Here is a 21,919-nt window from a genome sequence, read left to right on the forward strand (position 1 = left end):
TTGTCAAGAACTTAACTGAGTAAATGGAGAAAGATATTCATGAAAACTAAAAATATGGAGTTTCAAAAACTTCAAGATAGCAGGTCCTGTCCCCTCCCTCATTTTTGCTATCCAGTACTGGGATACTGTAGCCAATAGGAACTTGTAGGTAGACGCTTCAACACTGCAAAACTGATTCCTGGCGGAAGCTATGGTCTTTCTCCAGCAGTTGCTCACTATCTCAAAAGAACAAAGGCAGGAAGGAGTAAAAACAAAAAACAACCCTCAGATACCAATGGATCAACTTATCTGGGCTTGCAAAAACAGTAGTAAAGGAAAGGCTGTTGTCTTGTTTTGACTGCATTAAAAATTTGTAAACCCAGGCAAAAATATGCTAAGTGCTGAAGGAAACAGTCTGAAAACGGTAACTGTCAATTCAGCCTCCCGGAGCTTTTCCTTCCCAGATACCTGATACTCATATAGAAAAGACACAAAATTACTTTTATTTACCATTACATATGCAGATCTATCCTCCTAAACTTCTTAATGATAGTCTTCCTTACAAAGTAAGTATATGATATTACATTTTTAACACTTTTTGTACCTAGCCCTGTGACCTGAATAACACAGCAACTTCAAGAACTATTTATGGAACAGAAATTCCAGAGTAAGTATGACACCTTATTTAATACATGTCAAGGAGACAATGTACAAGAATATTCATTGTAGTGTCGTTTACAGTAAGTTTGAAAATAATATAAATGTCTAATAAAGGGACAATGCATAAATAAAGTATAATATAGTCATATGGAAAACTATGCGTTAAAACAAAAAATTTAAGCTACCAGCTCAAATTAAGGTATTATATGGATAAATTGCAGACACAACACAGGGTAAAAGAAAAGCAAATTGCAGAATGATACACATTAGAATATACTATTTATATATGATTGTAAGCTCTCAACATTACCTCTGCCTTAGAATTTATTATGACAGCAAAGTAAGATCAGGGAATTGGGATAGTTGTATATTCATTTTATGCACACAGAAATGTTCACTAAAAATAACAGAGAAGTAAGATGAATCGCCCTAGCTGGTTTGGCTCAGTGGATAGAGCCATCAGCCTGCAGACTGAAGTCCTGGTCAAGGGCAAATGCTCTGGTTGCCGGCTCGATCTCCAGTGGGGGGCGTGCAGGAGGCAGCTGATCCATGATTCTCTCTCATCATTGATGTTTCCCTCTCTCTCTCTTTTCCCTTCAATAAAAAAAAAGAGAGAGAGAGAGAGAATTTTTTTTTAAAGATGATTGACTATATAAAGTTCCCCAAATGGCAGGGAGGGAGTCTGATTTAGTAATGGAAATCACTTAGCCGTTTAAGTCTGAAGACGTGTGCTCTATCTCCATTCTGCTACTCACCAAGACACTTTATTTCACCAAGCTTCAGTTTGCTCACCTAAACGGGGTTGACAACGCCTACTTGCAGGATAAAGTGGGAAATGTATGCAAAAGAGTTCCACAGAAGATCTTCAACTTGCTTTTTTGCCCAATCAGTCAAGAGATCACGTAACAGCGCTCTAAAGCACAGCGCTCTAAAGCGGGGAAATGGTGAGTCTGCACCTTTTTCATCTAGTTTGGTAAATCGTTAAGTACGACAAAGAACACAACAGGAGAAGGCAACCCCTTGCGCTCCTCTTCGCGATCTCCCATGGGCTGCCTCCTATCCTTTCAGAATTTAGTACAGCGCCCCTCCGCCCCACCCCACCCCCAAAAACACCCTAGGCACACGGGGACTCCCCGGGGCGCACACGCGGGCGTGGACCCACACTGAGCCCGTCCCCCTGCCGCCCGCGGCGGGCGCTGCGCCTCACCTGTCTTGAAGACCATCTGGTCATCGTCCTTGGACCCGAAGGTCTTCAGCATGGCCACGAAGAGTACCCCGCAGGCGTTCTGGATGCCAAACACCGACCCGTTGCACCACATCGCCGCCAGCATCACCAGCCAGCCCCAGCCGCCCTCGGGAGGCGGAGGGGGCTCGGTGCTCGCCGGCCCCGCCAACTCTACCTCGACCTCCACCTTCTGGGCGGCCGCCTCGGGACCCTCGGAGGGTCCCAGGCCCGAGAGCGGGGCAGCCCCCAAGGACGCGGGGCTGAGCGTCTCTGTCTCGCTCGACCCCTGCGCGGCGGCGGGCTCCGCGGGAGAAGGCACCATGGCCCCGGCCGGCCCGTCGGGCGCCGCGGGAGCACCAGGGGCGCGAGTTGCCGGCGGGCAGGCTCCGGAGCAAGCTGCCCACAGCCCGGCGGGCGGGCCAGAGAGACCCAGGCGAGGGCTGCGGGGCCCGGGTGGGTGGGCGGGCGGCGTAGGCGCGGAGGCTGCCGCGAGAAAAGCGGCTGCGCGGTGGAGCCTCTGGGTTCAGGTTCAGGTTCAGGCTCAGGTTCAGGACTCGGCCTCCAGTCCACAGCCACGCACCCCCGCGGAGCCGGGCCCGGCGGCCGGCTCTTAAAGACGCTCCCGCCCCGGCCCGCCGGCTCGGGGCGTGGCTGGCAGCGGGACGTGCCCAGGGTGTGCAGATGATTGGGCTCCGGGAGAGCGGGGCGGGCCCACTCTTCCCCCGGAGAGCGGACCAGGTGCCCGCGAGCTGCTGCAATGCGCGCGCCTCCTCCTCCCCAGTGCGGGTCACAAAGTGTAGGTCACCCCGCCGAGTGTTGGCGGGAGGAGCGCGTCCGCTGGGTGCGGGCCGGCGGGTCCGCAGGGCAGCAGGGCGGATCTTTGGTGTCCGCTCACTGACAGCCTCACAACCAAACGTTGTCTCTTTGTTTTGTTTTGTTTTTGGCATTCACCTCTAGTTACTAATTATAACATGTAAGATACATTATGCCACCTGCCGACTTAGAGAGTCGGAAAGATCAGAGACCTTATTTAATTACTTCATTTCTGCTGCGTTTATGTACAGATTCCTATGAATACTTGGCACCTTGAAGATGCTCATTTTGGAAGACAGGCTTTAATACCCAAATCTTCAAATAAACACTTTTGACAGACAACCAGAAAGCATTACTTTTAAACTACAGCACAGTTTGCACTTACAAGCTAACACCTGTATGCAACTCCTCGGACTCTCTGAAGCGTAGGAAAAAGAGAGGAAGAGTAATTCGCTCTGTAATATTGAGCACACTTATTAATTTCTCAATTACTCATGTAATTTCAAAGTCAAAATACGCTAGTTACTTTGCGCCCACCATTGTGATGGACTACACAGATGAGTGTGATGGATCACTTTTCCGACTCTACCCTTCATAAATTCGTAGAAAGGGTTCTGGGATAGAAAGGGATGCTCAGATGATGTTTTATAATACGTGTTCAACAAAGAGAAGTGGGATGGAACCACTGAATTACATTTGAAACACTAGAGAAGACCTTCTACAGCAAGTATCCTTCTGAGCTGAGCCCTCAATCAAACAGGGAACTTCAGGAGGCAAAGGCAGGGGAAGAGAATTCTGGTAGAGAAAACATCTTGTAAGCTGAGGAAAGCAAGGTGTGCTTGAGGAGCAGGGATCACAGCTCAAGTATAATGTGTCCTAGGGATGGATTTAGAATGATAAACTAAGAATAGCCACACAAGTGCACAAAGAAATTGAATGTACAAAGATCTTATTCCATCATTGTTGGAAGTAAGGAAAAAGGGGAAGCAAAAATGTGTATCAGTAGAGGATTGACTAAAGACATATAACCTCTAAAAGTTATCATATTCACGTCTATTGACTTTAAAAGTTGTCCACAGCCCCATCAGCGTGGCTCAGTGGTTGAGCCTGGACCTACTAGTATGAACCAGGAGGACATGGATCTGTTTCCAGTCAAGGCACGAGCCCTGGTTGCAAGCTTGATCCCCAGTAGGGGGCCTGCAGGAGGCAGCCAATCAATGATGTTTCTGTCTCTCTCTTCCTCTCTGAAATCAATAAAAATACATTATTTTAAAAAGTTGTCCACAAGATTTTATTGGGCAAAAGAAGCACATCGAGTAAATATCCATGAGTCAATACTGGTATAAGTAAATGATTAAGTACATAAATGGGGGAGGGAGAATTGACAGATCTCTCCTACAGGAAATTCCCAATAATATGCCAACCTCCAGGAAGTGAAGTACAATATCTCACTCCTTAAGTGTGGGCCGTGTATAGTAAGTTTCTTAAAAAAAAAAAAAAGTATGGAAAAGGGGGGAATGCAGTGGCTTTTAGAGTTTCAAAACTGACAAACACTACTTCAGCCAGGTGATCAAGGATATATCCCTGATATGATGCGATGAAAATGGCACTTTATCTCTCTGATCTTCCTCCCAAAAACCCATAACCCAGTCTAATCATGGGGGTGAGAGGGAAAGAATAAAACAGTCCTCAAAGTAATTGACCATACTCCTCAAACTGTCAAGGACATACAAATAAGCAAAGTCTGAGAAACTGTCACAAAGAGGAACCGGAGACAGGAAGAATAAATATAATGCTGAGATGGGATCCTAGAACAGAATAAGGACATTAGATAAAAACTAAATAAATCTGAGTAAAATATGGAAGTTAGTTCATTATTGATATTGCTCACTAATTACAACAAATGTGGCATACTAATTAAGATGTTAATAATTGGAGAAACTGGATACAGGGGTATGGGAACTCTGTACTATCTTTGCAATTTTCCTATAAATCTAAAACTGTTTTAAAAGTAAAGTTTATTTCATCTTGTAAAAATGTATATATGTGTATATGTGTGCATGTCAGTGCATTAAACATGATAGTTTATTTTTAAATTTTCATTTTACATGTAAGTGTTGTATATATTTGTACAGAGGCTATGAAATGTTCTTTTTTAATACATAACTCATTTTCAACATGTTTTTCTATTTGTGTGCCAATTTTATTTCTAAACAGTATATACTGTACCCTAATTTCAGATTAAAGTTTGACACTTTCAGAGAAGTTGATATAGCAGCAGCTCTGACTTAAGTGATTAAAGAGTTAACATCTACAAAGCACTCAGCACACAGCAAGCACTCTGGATATGTTATCAGTGATTATTATCATTAGTATTGATGTCAATGTTTCATTCTAGTGATCTCTCATAACCACTTTTTTATCAGGACCAAAGTAATTCAAGTGGATGTTTACATTTTTATTTTTTTTTTAGATTTTACACACAGGTGAAACCTTTATTTAGTCACAAATATATCAGGTCAGGAAATTTAAAAATAAAAATATTTAAATTAGGAATTTAGATATCCTTGTCCTCAACTATTATGTTATCTATTCCTTAAAGATAAGTTTTTATTTTCTACCAGTTACTCTTTTTTAAAAAAATATATATTTTATTGATTTTTTACAGAGAGGAAGGGAGAAGGATAGAGAGTCAGAAACATCAATGAGAGAGAAACATCAATCAGCTGCCTCCTGCACACCTCCTACTGGGGATGTGCTCGCAACCAAGGTACATGCCCTTGACCGGAATCGAACCTGGGACCTTTCAGTCTGCAGGCCAAAGCTCTATCCACTGAGCCAAAACGGTTAGGGCTCTACCAGTTACTCTTTCCCCAACTCACAAAAGGCATCACTTACAAAATCTGATACAAAATCTCTCTTACTATTAACTTGATCTTTTGGCTCAATTACTCCAGGGCAAAGTATTCTTCCAGACTGTGGTGGGAAGGAGGGATGTATGCTGAAGTTTACCAATAAAACTAAGTTCCAGTTCATTTACACTCGGAATTGGCTGTGCTTTCATCTACACTGCTTTTCTTTGCTTTTCTCAAATTTCTAAGTTAGTGAAAGAAGAGATTTTATGACATGAAATGAAATAAAACAAAAGCACTTTGCAAATTATAAAGTGCCTTAAACAGTAAAATTAAAGCGTTACTTTAAGTTTCTATGCTCCAAGAAAAAGATATATCTGGATCCCAAATTAGATTCTGGACTGAACTTTTATTAAATCAGACAAGTTTGTGTTTAGCATTTTTTAAAATTTATAATAAAATAAGCATACATTATCGTAGTTTCTGGCTATACAACATAGTAATTTTAAATTTATATACCTCACGATGTGATCACTACACTAAGTCTAGTAATTATCTTCACCATGCAAAGTTATTACAATATTGTTGACTATATTCCCCATGCTGTACACTACATCTCTGTGGCTTATTTATTTTATAACTGGAAGTTTGTGCCTCTTTTTCCCCTTCACCAATTTATCCCTCCCCTCTGGCAACCATCAGTTTGTTCTCTTTCTTTTTTTAATATGTTTTTATTTATTTCAGAGAGAGGAAGGAAAAAGGAAGAGATAAAAACATCAATGATGAAAATCATTGATCAGCTGCCTCCTGCATGCCCCCTACTGGGGATTGGCCTGAAAGCCAGTCATTTGCCCTGACCAGGAATCGAATAGTGACCTCCTGATTCATGGATTGATGCTCAATCACTGAGCCACACCAAACAGGTCAGTTTGTTCTCTTTCTATGAATGTTTTTGTTTTGTTTTTAGTTCATTTATTTTTTTTCATTTGTGGGTTGTTGTTTTTTAGATTTCACACACAGGTGAAACCACAGAGTATTTGTCTTTCTCTGTCTGAGTTATTTCACTTAACATTATACCCTCAAGATCCATTCATGTTGTCACAAATGGAAAGATTTCATTGTTTTTTTATGACTGCACAAAATTTCATTTTATGTATGTGCCACATCTTCTTTATCCGTTCATCTATTGCTGGAAACCTAGGTTGATTCCATAACTTGGTTGTTATAAATAATGTTGCAATAAACATATGAGTGCACATATCTTTTCAAATGAGTGTTTGTTTTCATTCTCTTTGGGTAAATATCCAGAAGTGGAACTGCTGGATCATATGATGGTACTATTTTTTTTTTTTGAGGACTCTCCATACTGTTTTCCATAGTACCAATTTAAAATCCCACCAGTGCACATCCTCACCAACACTTCCTATTTGTTGAGTTTTTGATACTAGTTATTCTGACAGGTGTGAGGGGGTATCTCATTGTAGTTTTGATTTGCATTTCCTTGATGATTAGTGATGTTGAGCATCTTTTCATATGTCTGTTGGCCCTCTGTATGTCTTCTTTGGAGAAATGTCTGTTTTCTGTCCATTTTTTAATCAGATTGTTTATTTTATGTTGACTTGCATGAGCTTCTTAGATATTTTTAATATTAACCCCTTATCACATGTGTCATTTCTGAATATCTTCTCCCATTCAGTTGGTTGCTTTTCATTTTGTTGGTTCCCTTTGTTATGCAGAAACTTTTTACTTTGATGAAGCCCCATTTGATTATTTTAGCTTTTGTTTCCCTTGCCTAAGGAGACATATGCAAAAAGATATTGCTAAGACCAGTGTGAAAGGCCTTATTACCTATGTTTTCTTCTAGAATTTTTATGGTTTCATATCTTACATTTAAGTCTTTAATATATTTTGAGCTTGCTTGTTTTGTTTTGTTAATCTTCACCCAGGACATTTTTTCCATTGATTTTTTAGAGAGACTGGAAGGGAAGGGGAGAGAGAGACACATTCAGAGAGAAAAGCATTGATTTGATTGAGACACATCAACTGGTTGCCTCCCACACACACCCTGACAGGGGCTAGGGATCGAGCCTGCAACTGAGGTATGTGCCCTTCAAGAGGAACTGCCTGGGTCTCCAGCAGCCTCTGTGTCACTCAGCCACAATTCCAGCTGATTTTTACAGCCTGAAGGTACAGGGTCCTCTCTTCACAGCATTGGAACTCTGGGCTGAGGGGTTTGGTGTAGGGCTGGGCCCCTTGCTCCTCACAGGAGACCTCCACAGCCAAGACATCCCTCCCGATTAAAAACATGCCACACATGGGTGTCGGTCCAGCCCATTCTGGGCCTCCGCCCCTTCTACCAGTGTCTGTGTGCTTTCTTCTTAACTCAGTGGCTCTCAACCTTCCTAATGCCGCGACCCTTTAATACAGTTCCTCATGTTGTGGTGACCCCCAACCATAAAATTATTTTCGTTGTTACTTCATAACTGTAATTTTGCTACTGTTATGAATCATCATGTAAATATCTGATATGCAGGATGTATTTTCATTGTTACAAATTGAACATAATTAAAGCATAGTGATTAATCACAAAAACAATATGTAATTATATATGTGTTTTCCGATGGTCTTAGGCGACCCCATATCGCTCTTAATTTGTGCCACGTCAGGAGAGAAATGTGGCCAGGATGGGATTTTGAGTGGTTTTTCCCCCTCTTTTTCATTTTTCTACATTTTCTAATTTTTCAATAATGAATATTTATTTACCATATAATGAAATATAACAAAATGTTTTAATAGATCCTTATCACTTATGATGAATTTACCCTCAAAGTAATCTCTCTGTTGAAAACATAGATGTACTTACTACTCAATATTCACAATGTTAGTGCATGTGTATACCACCAGATAGCTTTCGAGTAATAATTATAAGCGTTTATGAGATTGTAGGATTAAATTTTGACTTCTCTCCAACTCATTCTGGAACTTTGGGAGCTGTTCAGCTTCTCTGCACTGCGGTTTCTGGCCACATTTCTCTCCTCACCTGGCACAAATTAAGAGCGATATGGGCTTTGATGGTCAAACAGCCTTTGAAGACTTACTGTTTATTATATTTATATCTACTAATGGTCACTTTATGACATACAAAATTGAGGGAGCAATAGGCAGAATCAGGAAATGGATGGTATCCAGGAATTGCTACAAATATTTTAAGCAATTATCCACTAGCTTCACAAACCAAAAGGGCTTTCCCCCCCCCCCCCTATTTTTTAAAAATACTTTCCAGATCAACCAAACTTTTAAAGCCTTTTAGAGCAGCACCATGAAAACAGCCTCAAGGACAGATAAGACTCCAAAACAACCAAGAGCCACCTAAAGTGGCAATGGTCCTGTACCTTTGTGCACTCGATCAATGACTATCTATTGACTGTCTATTTTCAGGCATTCTTGGGGATACAGTGGTTTATAAAAAAGACAGACATGCTTTCAGCCTTTGGCTCCCAGGAGGCCTAGGTACAACTTTCTTCCATCATCCAGAACCTGGGTTCATCCGACACCAGCCATCTCCGCCATGCCACCTAAGTTCAATCCCAACAAGATCAAAGTCATATACTTGACGTACCCCAGTGGAGAAGTCGTTGACATATCTGCCCTGGTCCCCAAGAGTGGCTCCCTGGTTTTGTCTCCAAAGAAGGTTGGTGATGACATCACCAAAGCAATCAGTGATTGGAAGGGTCTGAGGATTACAGTGAAACAGACCATTCAGAAGAAGACAAGCCTAGATTGAGGCAGTACTTTCTGCCTCTGCCCCAATCATCAAAGCCCTCAAAGAACCGCCAAGAGACAGAAAGAAGCAAAAAAAAAAAAAAAAAAGCCCCATTAAGCATACTGGAAATACGACTTTTGATGAGATTGTCAACAGTGCCCAACAGACTCGGCACTGATTTTTAGCTAAAGAACTCTCTGGAATCATTAAAGAGGTACTGCCATGTTGATGTCCACCACCCTCATGAATGCCCAGCTAGTTAATTCACACTGCTATAATTACTTAACTTGTCCGTCTCCCTCTCTAAGTTCACTGAAGGGAGAGACTGTGTGGCATCTATTAATCCCCATCACCTAGCACAGTAATTGGTGTTGGTGAAGGAATTAATATATGGTAATATGCAGTGGAATGCTCAGCTAGTTAAGAACCACAAAGGGAGCCGAAACCGGTTTGGCTCAGAGGATAGAGCGTCGGCTTGCGGACTGAAAGGTCCCGGGTTCGATTCTGGTCAAGGGCATGTACCTGGGTTGCGGGCACATCCCCAGTGGGAGTGTGCAGGAGGCAGCTGATCGATGTTTCTCTCCCATCGATGTTTCTAACTCTCTATCTCTCTCTCCCTTCCTCTCTGTAAAAAATCAATAAAATATATATATATATATATATATATATATATATATATATATATATATATAAATAAATAAAAGAACCACAAAGGGAAATATTTCAAGTAAAGGTCATTTGACAACCAAAACACAAAACAGACAAGGACACTGCTGGGTGGTGGTCAGAGAAGGAAGTGACACTTCAATTCAGCCCTGAAGGACCACAGCAAATGCAGAGCTCTTAAAGCAAAAAGCTCTGGGCTGTTCCCTCGGCCAAAAGAACAGGGAGGGAGAAGGTATAAGATGAGATCTGAAATGGAGCAGGAGCCAGATGAAGAAGGGCCTGAAGGTAGAGGAGGCGGGTGGGTTTTATTCTGAGTCCCGCGGGGAGCCCGAAGAGAAGTGGAGTGGCAGGCTCTGATGTGCTTTCATCTGTGCCACACATAGTGCCAAGAACCACATTAAGGTAAAATGGCCACCTACGTGGCACAAAACTGACCACCCCTTTGCTGCATTCATTTGGATACTACCTGGGAGGATTAACTACGGCTACGTATGTTTTATCCTTTACTAAACACTCCCTTTTAATAAAGATTGTGCCAGGTCTTACCCAAGTGTTTACATTAAATCTTCATGCAAATTTTACGTCCACACCATCTGCAAGTCTGTGACATCGGACTGCAGAGGCCTCCCTGTGCCAGGGCGTCGCAACAGCATTGAGGCAGGAAGCGAGTGAAGATGGGAATCTGCCTCCACAACGTTTTTCACACCAAGGCAAATACATGTGCTGTAGATTCTGATCAGGAGTAAAAGTGACTTCCTTCCCTTAGCATATATCTTAAGGCAGTAGATATATGAAAACAGATAGAATGCAACCCCAACCCTTGTCCCTGAGTCAAGTAGGATGGAATCAACGGGGCAAAAGTAGTCTTACAGGTGTGAGTACGTGAAACACAGTCCCCTTCCTCCCGTTCCCTGCCCAATTGCCACTGCCTGCTACTCGTTGAAGGTGGCGGCAGCAGCAGTAGCAGCCACAGGAAGGAGACCCTGGGGTCTGTTTCTTTGTTTCATTAGGTTGCTCTCTCTCTCAGCCCATGTGGCCCACTCCATTCATCCAGACACACCAAGGAAAATGGGCACCTTAACTGGGCTTAGGGAAATACTGTGGCCGGAAACAGGTTATCTTACCATCTTTCCACTGCGATGTGCAAGGTCACCTTGCTTTCATAATCTGGAAGATACAAGGACACCAACAGGACAGATACAAGTTAGGGTTTAGAGTAGCGGTTCTCAACCTGTGGGTCGCAACCCCTTTGGGGGTCGAACAACCCTTTCACAGGGGTCGCCTAAGACCATCGGAAAACACATATATAATTACATATTGTTTTTGTGATTAATCACTATGCTTTAATTATGTTCAATTTGTAACAATGAAAATACATCCTGCATATCAGATATTTACATGATGATTCATAACAGTAGCAAAATTACAGTTATGAAGTAGCAACGAAAATAATTTTATGGTTGGGGGTCACCACAACATGAGGAACTGTAAAAGGGTCGCGGCATTAGGAAGGTTGAGAACCACTGGTTTAGAGGAAGAGGGAGGGAAAAGTAACAGCATCTCATTGAGCTGGCCTCTGAATGCATTTTAAGGGAGGATATATAGGGGCGTTGGTGGTATAGTGGTTAGCATAGCTGCCTTCTAAGGGAGGATATGAAAACCACAAAGACCATTTTTCAGTAAGTTTAGCTAATGAGAGAGAGAAAGAGGGAGGGAGGAATGGAAGAGGGGGGAGAGAGAAGAGACAGAGACAGAGAGATGATAGATAGAGATAGAGATAGAGATAGAGATAGAGATAGAGATAGAGATAGAGATAGAGATAGAGATAGAGATAGAGATAGAGATGGAGAGAGAGAGAGAGAGAGAGAGAGAGAGAGAGAGAGAGAGAGAGAGGAGGCATTGGCTAGAAGGAAACAGAGGATCAGAGCAGGGCATGCTTTAACACCAGAGAGCTAGAGCATGGTGTAGGTTGAGAGACAGAGCAGAGGTGGCTGAAAGAGCAAGCTCTCAGAGGGGCTGTGAGGGGCCTGGCCTGGCCTGAGCAGAGTGGGCAGCTCACCCTGTGTCACAGGGAGAGTAGGTGAGGTTTGTTGTAAATGTAGGTAAAACGGACGGGGAGCAGGTTGTTCAAGTCCTCGAAGCTTTATGGCCCAATTTTCTCGATGAAGTCATGAGTCGATTCCTGAGACCAAAGGAAGATGGTCAGCTGGGGCTCGGGAAGAGAGAAGAAACTTTACAAGACTCACTGAAGACTGCTGATTGGCATGGAGGGCCCAGGAGCGAGTGGAGAGAGATCTTGTTGTGGCTGTAGTCCTCACGGGTGCACAGTTTCCTTTAGCAACTGACAGCAGCCTATGTGTCAGTTGGAGGGAGGCAGACTGTGGAGTGAGCAACACAATGTCAGAGGAAGGGATGGTAAGGTTCATGTTATCCATTGTCTGGTCAAGACTAGATAGAAACGTCAGAGGTCAACAGAGGACTGAACACTCAGACAAACTTGGACAAGACCGGAGACAGTGAGATTGGAGGGGAACGAGGAAGTATGGGCGTGAGATTGTGATAGCTGGAAAAACTGTATCCTAGGCTTGATTAGTGCCTTCCAAAAGCCCATGTCCACCCAGAGCCTCAGAATGTGACCTTATTTGGTATTAGGCTCTTTGCATACGTAATTAGTTAAGAAGAAGTCCTATTGAGTTAAGGTAGGCCCTAAATCCAATGACTGGTCTCCTTTTAAGAAAATGGAGATACAAGGACACACACACACACAGAGAGAATGCACACAGAAAGAGGAAAAACAGAGAGGGACAGAGACGAAAGTGACACCTCTAGGAACCCAGCAATACCAAGGATTGCTGGCAACTACAAGAAACTAGGAGTGAGGCATGGAACAGATTCTCCTAAAGGTGCCATTGAAGGAAGCAACCCTACCAACACTGTGATTTTGGACTTCTAGCCTCCAGAACTGTGAGAGAATAAATTTCTATTGCTTTAAGGCACTCAGTTTATGATATTTGTTACCACAATCCTAGGAAAGTAATACAGACAGGAAGAAGGTTATGGTTGGAGAACTGGGGTTGACAGTGGCACAGCAGTGAGGATGAAAAGGTTTGGTAGATACTAGAGAGGCGCTGTGAGGTAGACTCAGCAGCTCGTTAGATGATGGGCTGGTGAGGGGAGGGAAAGTGCACAAAAGGGGCAAAAATGACTCCAAGGTTTCACAGTCATGAGAGACCACCTACCCCTCCATTCCCCAGAGAAGAAGAAGAAGCCATCTGAGAAGATTCAGCAGGCGTGGTGTCTTCTCTGTTCCCACTCTACCCATGTGATGATCTCCCTCTAGATGTGTGGCAATAGCAGCCGCCTTCAGGAGTCCTGGGCCTGGGCCTCCTCTGGTCCCCAGGGACTGTGGCTCCAGGGGATGCTGAGTAATTGTAGTCAGGTATTACCTCCGCCCCTACTTCCAGATCACAGCCAACGCTGCTCCTGCTTCCTGTGTCAAGGAACAGAGTGAAGAAATAAAATGGAGTCACGATGGTCAGCTGATGAATTATTAAAATAAAGTAGGCGGGGGCATGAGGAAACTATTCTATTCTTGCCTTACTAGCCTGAGAACTTAATCTTCTGAACTTTCTAGTCCAAGTCAATGCCTGGATATACATCAGATCCTCAGATGACTATCAGAATGACCTCAAGAAGAAACTGTTCCATTGTTTAGACCACCAGACATCTGAAGATTGCTATCTTCAGAGGCTAAGAATGCAGGACCACAAGACCCTTTAATAAAGCTTTGTCATTTATTTCTAGCCGGAGCCTTCTGACTGTTTTTGAGTATGTCCAAAAGGACCCATCTCCTAATGTTATATTATATCGGACTCTGACAATAGTATGTTGTTGTTGTTCCTTTTTGTTTAAAAGTACAACCCTTGGTCCACATTCTTGGCATAGAAACAAAGAACTGGTTAAAGATAATACCTTGTTGTAATGGAGCCCTGGAGATTAAAGCCAGAGGATCCGGGTGGGCAGCTCTCTTCAAGAGCCTGAAAGCCCTCTTCCTTCCTTCCAGCACCATTGTGATGCTCCTCTTTGCTCTGTTTGCTCAGATGGCTGTAATAGAATCCTCTTGCTCCATCTGCAGCTTGATGCCAAGAGAGAATTCATGCTTATTTATTAAACTTTGGAAAGAACAGAGTTGAGTAGGATGAAAATTAAGAATAGGATCAAATAAAGGCTTAATTGTTCCATTATGCATACTACCACCCACATTGCCCAGGTCTGCTGATTGAGAGATGGTAAAAGGAAAGGGCTGGAGGGGAAATAATCAGAGAAACAAGTGAAAGGAACTTTTTCTTTACCAAAGACTCTTCTAGTCCACATCTCTGTGTTACCCAGTGATTTGACCACATTTCAAATTATTTTTTGCTTCAATTGATTTTTTTTAAATATATTTTATTGATATTTTACAGAGGGGAAGGGAGAGGGATAGAGAGTTAGAAACATCGATGAGAGAGAAACATCGATCAGTTGCCTCCTGCACACCCCCAACTAGGGATGTGCCCGCAACCAAGGTACATGCCCTTGACCGGAATCAAACCCGGGACCCTTCAGTCCGCAGGCCGACGCTCTATCCACTGAGCCAAACCAGTCACAGTGGTGAGATTTTTGTTTTAATATTGATTTCAGAGATGAAGGGAGAGGAAGAGAGAGATAGAAACACCGATGATGAGAGTGAATCATTGGTTGGCTGCTTCCTGCATGCCCCACACTGGGGACTGAGCCCACAACCTGGACATGTGCCCTGACTGGGAATCGAACTATGACCTCCTGATTCATAGATTGATGCTCAACCACTGAGCCACGCTGGCTGGGTGTGAGATCTTAATTTTAAAATGATAGATTGGACTAAAGGCAGGGAGGTTAAGGATGAACAATGACAGGCAAGGGTATGGAGAGAAGAGGTGAACTGGCAGAAAAGAGAGAGAGAGGAAAGACTCCAGGTGAACTTGGAGATCCCTGGCTGGGCAAGGCGATGTGTGGTAGTGCTATTAACAGAGGTGAGGTGTACAACATAGGCAGCAGGTTTGACAGGGGAATCACACATTCACCTCAAATCTGTTTAATGCATGTGGGTGCTCTCCAGGAAAAGACACCCAGGAAGCAGTTGACAATAGACACCATAGAGCAGGAGTAGGAACTTTCAGCACAGACAGATACAAACCTACTGGTGGAGATGCACCCCCAGGGGGAGAATCAAATGGATGCTACCAGACAGTTTAGGAGTTAAGTATGAAAGTATGAGGTACTTAGTACTTAGTCACTAGAAAGTACTTGGGGAGAAACCAAGATGGTGGCATAGGTAAACACCAGAGATTGCTGCCTCGCACAACCACTTCAAAAATACAACTAAAAGACGGAACGGACATCATCCAGAACCACAGGAAGGCTGGCTGAGTGGAAATTCTACAACTAGAAGGAAAGAGAAAAGCATACCGAGACTCAGAGGAGCTGCGGTGCGGAAGTAAAATACAAAGGTGCGGAGGTGCGTGTGGAGCAGGCTGGTGGCTGAGGGCGCAGTTGTGATAAAGGACCAACTAGAAATTAAGCATACACTGACTGAAATAAAGAATATTATACAGACTCCCAACAGCAGACCAGAGGAGCGCAAGAATCAAGTCAAAGATTTGAAATGCGAAGAAGCAAAAAACACCCAACCGGAAAAGCAAAATGAAAAAGAATCTGAAAATACGAAGATAGTGTAAGGAGCCTCTGGGACAGCTTCAAGCGTACCAACATCAGAATTATAGGGGTGCCAGAAGATGAGAGAGAGCAAGATATTGAAAACCTATTTGAAGAAATAATGACAGAAAACTTCCCCTACTTGGTGAAAGAAATAGACTTACAAGTCCAGTTAGTGCAGAGAACCCCAAACAAAAGGAATCCAAAGAGGACCACACCAAGACACATCATAATTAAAATGCCAAGAGCAAAAGACAAAGAGAGAATCTTAAAAGCAGCAAGAGAAAGAAACTCAGTTACCTACAAGGGAATACCCATACGACTGTCAGCTGATTTCTCAACAGAAACTTTGCAGGCCAGAAGGGAGTGGCAAGAAATATTCAAAGTGATGAATGCCAAGAACCTACAACCAAGATTACTTTATCCAGCAAAGCTATCATTCAGAATTGAAGGTCAGATAAAGAGCTTCACAGATAAGGAAAAGCTAAAGGAGTTCATCACCACCAAACCAGGATTATATGAAATGCTGAAAGGTATCCTTTAAGAAGAGGAAGAAGAAGAAAAAGGTAAAGATACAATTTATGAACAACAAATATGCATCTATCAACAAGTGAATCTAAGAATCAAGTGAATAAATAATCTGATGAACAGAATGAACTGGTGATTATAATAGAATCAGGGACATAGAAAGAGAATGGACTGACTATTCTTGGGGGGGAAAGGGGTGTGGGGGATGCGGGAAGAGACTGGACAAAAATCGTGCACCTATGGATGACAGTGGGTGGGAAGTGAGGGCGGAGGGTGTGGTGGGAACTGGGAGGAGGGGAGTTATGGGGGGAAAAAAGAGGAATAAATGTAATAATCTGAACAATAAAGATTTAATTTTAAAAAAAAAGATACGGGACGCTTTGCCCTAACTGGTTTGGCTCAGTGGATAGAGCGTCGCCTGGGGACTGAAGGGTCCCAGGTTCAATTCCGATCAAGGGCATGTACCTTGGTTGCGGGCACATCCCCAGTAGGGAGTGTGCAGGAAGCAGCTGATCGATGTTTCTCTCTCATCAATGTTTCTAACTCTTTATCCCTCTCCCTTCCTCTCTGTAAAAAATCAATAAAATATATATTTAAAAAATAAAATAAAATAAAAAGCAAGTACTTGGAAGAGTCGGTGACCCAACAGGTAGGAGCATAATAGATGGAGAAAGCTGTCAGGAGTAGGTATATCCATCCAAGAACACCAAACTCTTCCACACTGGACCAATGCCTGTGGGGAAGGTGACGAAAATCCCTCAGGTGGAAGGCAGTTGAAATCCTTCCTGTCTTTTTCTGTGTTTGACTCTTGTCCATTGCCTCTCAACCTCATCTATAGTCCAAATCAAAACCTGCATGCCACAGGGGAGTGAACACCAGTTGGACAAGTTAGTCCTCTCTAGATAGCTCAGTTGCTGTAACCTGGGAAGGAAAAGCGACTTATTTTCCTTGTTATAAGGTTTATTTTGTCACCATTATGAAAAAGATATAATAAAAGAAAATTGGAAAAGAATAAAAAGAGAAAGAATACCTATAGTTTCAAAAACCACCTTGTGGTATATATCCTTCCATTCTCCTTCTGCAGGAGCTGCCGGGAGCCGCCGGGAGCCGCACTGCTTCCACGGGAGCCATGTGACTTCTGCAGGAGGCAGAAGCGAGCTACAGTGCCCATGGGAGCACTGCGGGAGGTGGGCCCACTGTCTCCTCTCCAGGCCTGCACTCGGCCGCAGAGGCTGTGGGCCAGGCCCTCTGTCCCTGTCTGTGTCCGCTCCAGCTGCGGGGGGCCGGCCTGAGCCAGGTGCAGCGACAAAGCAAGCATTCCGCCAGGTCGCTCACGCTACCCACTCTCAGCAGCCACCCCCAGGGACTGGGGGACTCTGATGGGGCTGAGAAGACTGGGCGCTGCCATCTTATGGCTATGGGCACCACCATCTTTGTGACAGAGTGGTGGTTAATTTGCGTATTACCCTTTTATTAGATAGGATTGGGGTTTTGTTCATTGTTACTTTTATTTTATAAATACCTACATATAATGGTTCATTTAAAATGATACTATGCCTTAGTTGGTTCGGCTCAGTAGATATAGCATAAGCCTGCGAACTGAAAGGTCCCAGGTTCGATTCTGGTCAAGGGCACATGCTGGGGTTGCGGGCTCGATCCCCAGTGGGGGGCTTGCAGGAGGCAGCCGATCAATGTTTCTCTCTCATCATTGATGTTTCTATATTTCTCTCTACCTCTCCCTTCCTCTCTGAAATCAATAAAAATAAATTTTAAAAAATAAACTAAAAAGCCGAAACCGGTTTGGCTCAGTGGATAGAGCGTCGGCCTGCGGACTGAGGGGTCCCAGGTTCGATTCCGGTCAAGGGCATGTACCTGGGTTGCGGGCATATCCCCGGTGGGGGATGTGCAGGAGGCAGCTGATTGATGTTTCTCTCTCATCGATGTTTCTAGCTCTCTGTCTCTCTCCCTTCCTCTCTGTAAAAAATCAATAAAATATATTAAAAATAAATAAATAAATAAATAAATAAACTAAAAAAATACTGGTATTGGTGTGTGTTTTTTAAATAATAAATAAAATGAAATATTACAAGCTATGCTATTATATATATTTCATAAGTGTCACTTTAAGGGCTGCATAAATTGCTTTGATTGGAAATAATCATTTATTTGAATAGGTTGTACATGAAAAATAAGTCTCTCCCAGTTACCCAATTCACCTCAAACATGAAACTGGTTCCAGTCTGTTGTGTGTTCTTCCAGAGATATTCTACATATATGCAAATATGCATTTGCAAACAAATGTTCCTTTTTCTCCCCCTAATGGTGGCATATTATACACAGGGTCTGTACTTTCTTTTTCTCATTTATCAGTTTATCTTGGAGCCTGTTCCAGGTTGCCAAATTAAAGCTTCCTTGTTCTATTATTTGGAAAGCAATTTCTTAGGTGGTTCTCCCAGGAGCAGCTAGGCCCTCCCTTGAGCCAAAGGGATAGGAAGTTAAGTGGCCTGCCTGCCCAGTCTGCCCTGTAAACCAAGAATGTGAAGTTTGAGATTTCCATCTCTTGCTTACAGAATAGGTACACGCAGAGGCCCAGGAGGTAGGAGTGTCTCTTGTGAATAAATGGAGGCAGCAAGTACAGAGAAAACAAGACTGCAAGAGTGAACTTTGTCCAGAAATAAGGTTGCTTTCTATCTCTCATTCACTGACTTGCAAATCCACATACTCCCGGAAACCTTCCCAAACCTCTCCAGCCTTCAGTCCCTAAAATGCAGATGGGTTCGATGGCCCTGATAATTAAGGGAAATATCCATACGGGGGTAATGGATCTTGTGTCTTTGCTCCAAGTCCATTGCTGCCATTCTAATACAGGTCCTTGTCATTTCTGATCTGGCTCTGATAAAGGCTAACTGGTATTCCTTCTTCTGTTTCAGCCCTCTATATTGATCAGGAGTGTGTTAACAGCAATCCCTACCTCAATAGTTTAACACATAGGAATTTACTGTTTTCATGAAATTAAAAAAAAATCTGGGTGTGGGCTGATTGGAGTTTACTTCACTGCTCAAGGGTGTCATCTAAAAACCAAGCTCATTCTATCTGCCCATTCTGTATTCTTGACATGAAACCTTCTTCCTCATGGTTGCACCTCCAGGTATTGTATCTTCCTCCCAGATAGGAAAAAGAAAGCGTGTAAGGCAAAGTGACCTACCTTCTTATCAGTTAAACAATAGCTTTCCCTGAGACTATTGGCAGCCCACTCAGCAGACTTCCAAATTATACCTCATTAGCCACACCAATCACTTTGCATTTTTGGCTGAACACATTGATGCCTTGAATGGAAAACATGGTTTTATTAGTAAAGAACTGATATCTAGAAGCATCTGCTGCATCCTCTTCAACACAGGCCCTGCTTCAAACCCTTCAATGGTTTTCTACTGCTCTAAAAGCAAATCTACAATCCTTAAAGTTGCTGTTATGGACTGAATTGTGCCCCACCCCCCACCCCCATTTATTTATTGAAACCCTCACCCCATTAGAATAAACTGCAGCAAAAATATATTCAAATTGGGCAGCATCCAATCAAGCAGATAGAAAGAAGCTCCAAAAAGGAAAGACTTTTTATGGACAGAAGAGAGGAGGAACAAGGAAACTATTCTATGCAAAAATGCATGTTGGTTATTGGAAGTTTACTTTAAGGGACTGCAGGGCAGATTACCTAACTAGTGTTGATCAGGTAATTCCTAATTGACTGGTTTAAGATTCCATTTCTGGGAGATCTGACACTAAGTGTTGGCTTGGTGACCTGAGACTTAGCATAAGTGACCCCATTTGGGGTCTTGTTTTTCAACATCTTGGTTTTTAGGTGACACTACTTGGTTTTTAGAATGTAACTGCTTTTGGAGATAGGGCCTTTAAAAGGTAATTAAGTTAAAAGGATGCCTACTCATATCTGACTAGTGCCCTTAAAAGAAGAGTAAAGTAGGACCTACAGAGGGACATCAGGGTTGCATGGACACAGAGGAAATAACTATCAGTGAAAAGGTGACCATCTGCAAACCAAGGGGAGAGGCCTCAGGAGAAAGCAAACCTGCTGACATCTCAATTTTGGTCTTCCAGCCTCCGTTTCTCCACTGTGGGAAAATAAAGTTCTGTTATTTAAGCCACCTATTCTGTGCTATTTTGTTATAATAGCCTGTGATATTATGATTTATAATAAGTAATATATTTTTGGTCTTCTTCCCATCCCTGGCACAAAGCTGCTAAAACCCTTGGATGTTGAGAGCAGAGGAAGATGTCTTTTGTTATGTTAATTAGGAGACTTTTGGAAAACCTCTAGGTTAGTGGTTGGCAAACTGGTCCCTTGAGTGTGGCTCTTCCACAAAATTCCACGTGCAGGCGCGCACGTACAGTGGGAATGAAACTTCGTGGCCCATGCCATGGAGACAAAGAGCCGCATGTGGCTCGCGAGCCGTGGTTTCCTGACCACTGCTCTAGGTAACCTATGGGTGGAAGCTGGTTGTCAGGGAAACCAACCATAAGATTAGAGCTTTGGACATTTCAATCCTTCTCCCACAACCTTCATCTCTGGGCAGAGGAGGAGGGCTGGAGGTTGAGTTCATTCATTGATGGTCTATGATCCAATCAATCACACCTATGGAATGAAGCCTCCATAAAAACCCCAAAGGACACAGAGCGGAGTGAGGCGGCTGCGTCTGGCTCCCGCTCTCACAGCCATTGCAGTACATTGAGCTCCACAGACACAGCGCCGGGGCAAGTGCGAGCCGGCCGGGCACTGGGTGACTGTGCTCGCTGAGGGAAAGCAATTAAACATGGGCAAAGGAGATCCTAAGAAGCCGAGAGGCAAAATGTCTTTGTGCAAACTTGCCGGGAGGAACACAAGAAGAAGCACCCAGATGCTTCAGTCAACTTCTCAGAGTTTTCTAAGAAAACTTATATTCCTCCTAAAGGGGAAACAAAAAAGAAATTCAAGGATCCCAATGCACCCAAGAGGCCTCCTTTGGCCTTTTTCTTGTTTTGTTCTGAGTATCGCCCAAAAATCAGAGGAGAGCATCCTGGCCTATCCATTGGTGACGTTGCAAAGAAGCTGGGGGAGATGTGGAATAACACTGCTGCAGATGACAAGCAGCCTTATGAAAAGAAGGCTGCTAAGCTGAAGGAGAAATATGAAAAGGATATTGCTGCATACCGAGCTAAAGGAAAGCCTGATGCTGCCAAAAAGGGAGTTGTCAAGGCTGAAAAAAGCAAGAAAAAGAAGGAAGAGGAAGAAGATGAGGAAGATGAGGAGGAGGAAGATGAAGAAGAAGATGATGAAGAAGATGATGATGATGAATAAGTTGGTTCTAGCCCAGTTTTTTTTTTCTTGTCTATAAAGCATTTAACCCCCCTATACACAACTCACTCCTTTTAAAGAAAAAAATTGAAATGTAAGGCTGTGTAAAATTTGTTTTTAAACTGTACAGTGGCCAAACCCGGTTTGGCTCAGTGGATAGAGCGTCGGCCTGCGGACTGAAGGGTCCCGGGTTCGATTCCGGTCAAGGGCATGTACCTGGGTTGCGGGCACATCCCCAGTGGGGGATGTGCAGGAGGCGGCTGGTCGATGTTTCTCTCTCATCAATGTTTCTGACTCTCTGTCTCTCTCCCTTCCTCTCTGTAAAAAATCAATAAAATATATTTAAAAAAAAA

The 21,919-nt window shown here is 43.2% G+C and overlaps 1 protein-coding gene, 1 long non-coding RNA gene and 1 pseudogene across 3 annotated transcripts in view; 1 reads left to right on the forward strand and 2 right to left on the reverse strand.

The window, feature by feature from the left end:
• The window catches only part of SLC16A10 (solute carrier family 16 member 10), a 104,656-nt gene extending 102,455 nt beyond the window's left edge, over nt 1-2,201 (reverse strand). Inside the window, exon 1 of one of the 2 annotated variants that reach the window (XM_036316281.1) lies at nt 1,847-2,201. In XM_036316281.1, coding sequence (XP_036172174.1) covers nt 1,847-2,186 — 340 coding nt within the window. In that variant the 5' untranslated portion in view covers nt 2,187-2,201. The remainder of the gene's footprint in view (nt 1-1,846) is intronic. The other variant, XM_036316284.1, reaches the window with a different exon arrangement.
• A 9,832-nt stretch (nt 2,202-12,033) lies between these two features.
• Nucleotides 12,034-14,117, reverse strand: LOC118659727. Its single transcript, XR_004968681.1, has 3 exons — nt 13,931-14,117; nt 13,198-13,448; nt 12,034-12,336 (listed from the first exon to the last, which is right to left on the reverse strand). It is a non-coding gene; the product is annotated as an uncharacterized LOC118659727 (long non-coding RNA).
• A 6,913-nt stretch (nt 14,118-21,030) lies between these two features.
• On the forward strand, nt 21,031-21,584 carry LOC118660140 (annotated as a pseudogene).
• The last annotated feature ends 335 nt before the right edge of the window (nt 21,585-21,919 follow it).

The sequence above is a fragment of the Myotis myotis genome, unplaced genomic scaffold (assembly GCF_014108235.1).
Source record: "Myotis myotis isolate mMyoMyo1 unplaced genomic scaffold, mMyoMyo1.p scaffold_m19_p_7, whole genome shotgun sequence".
Classification (NCBI taxonomy): Eukaryota; Metazoa; Chordata; class Mammalia; order Chiroptera; family Vespertilionidae; genus Myotis; species Myotis myotis.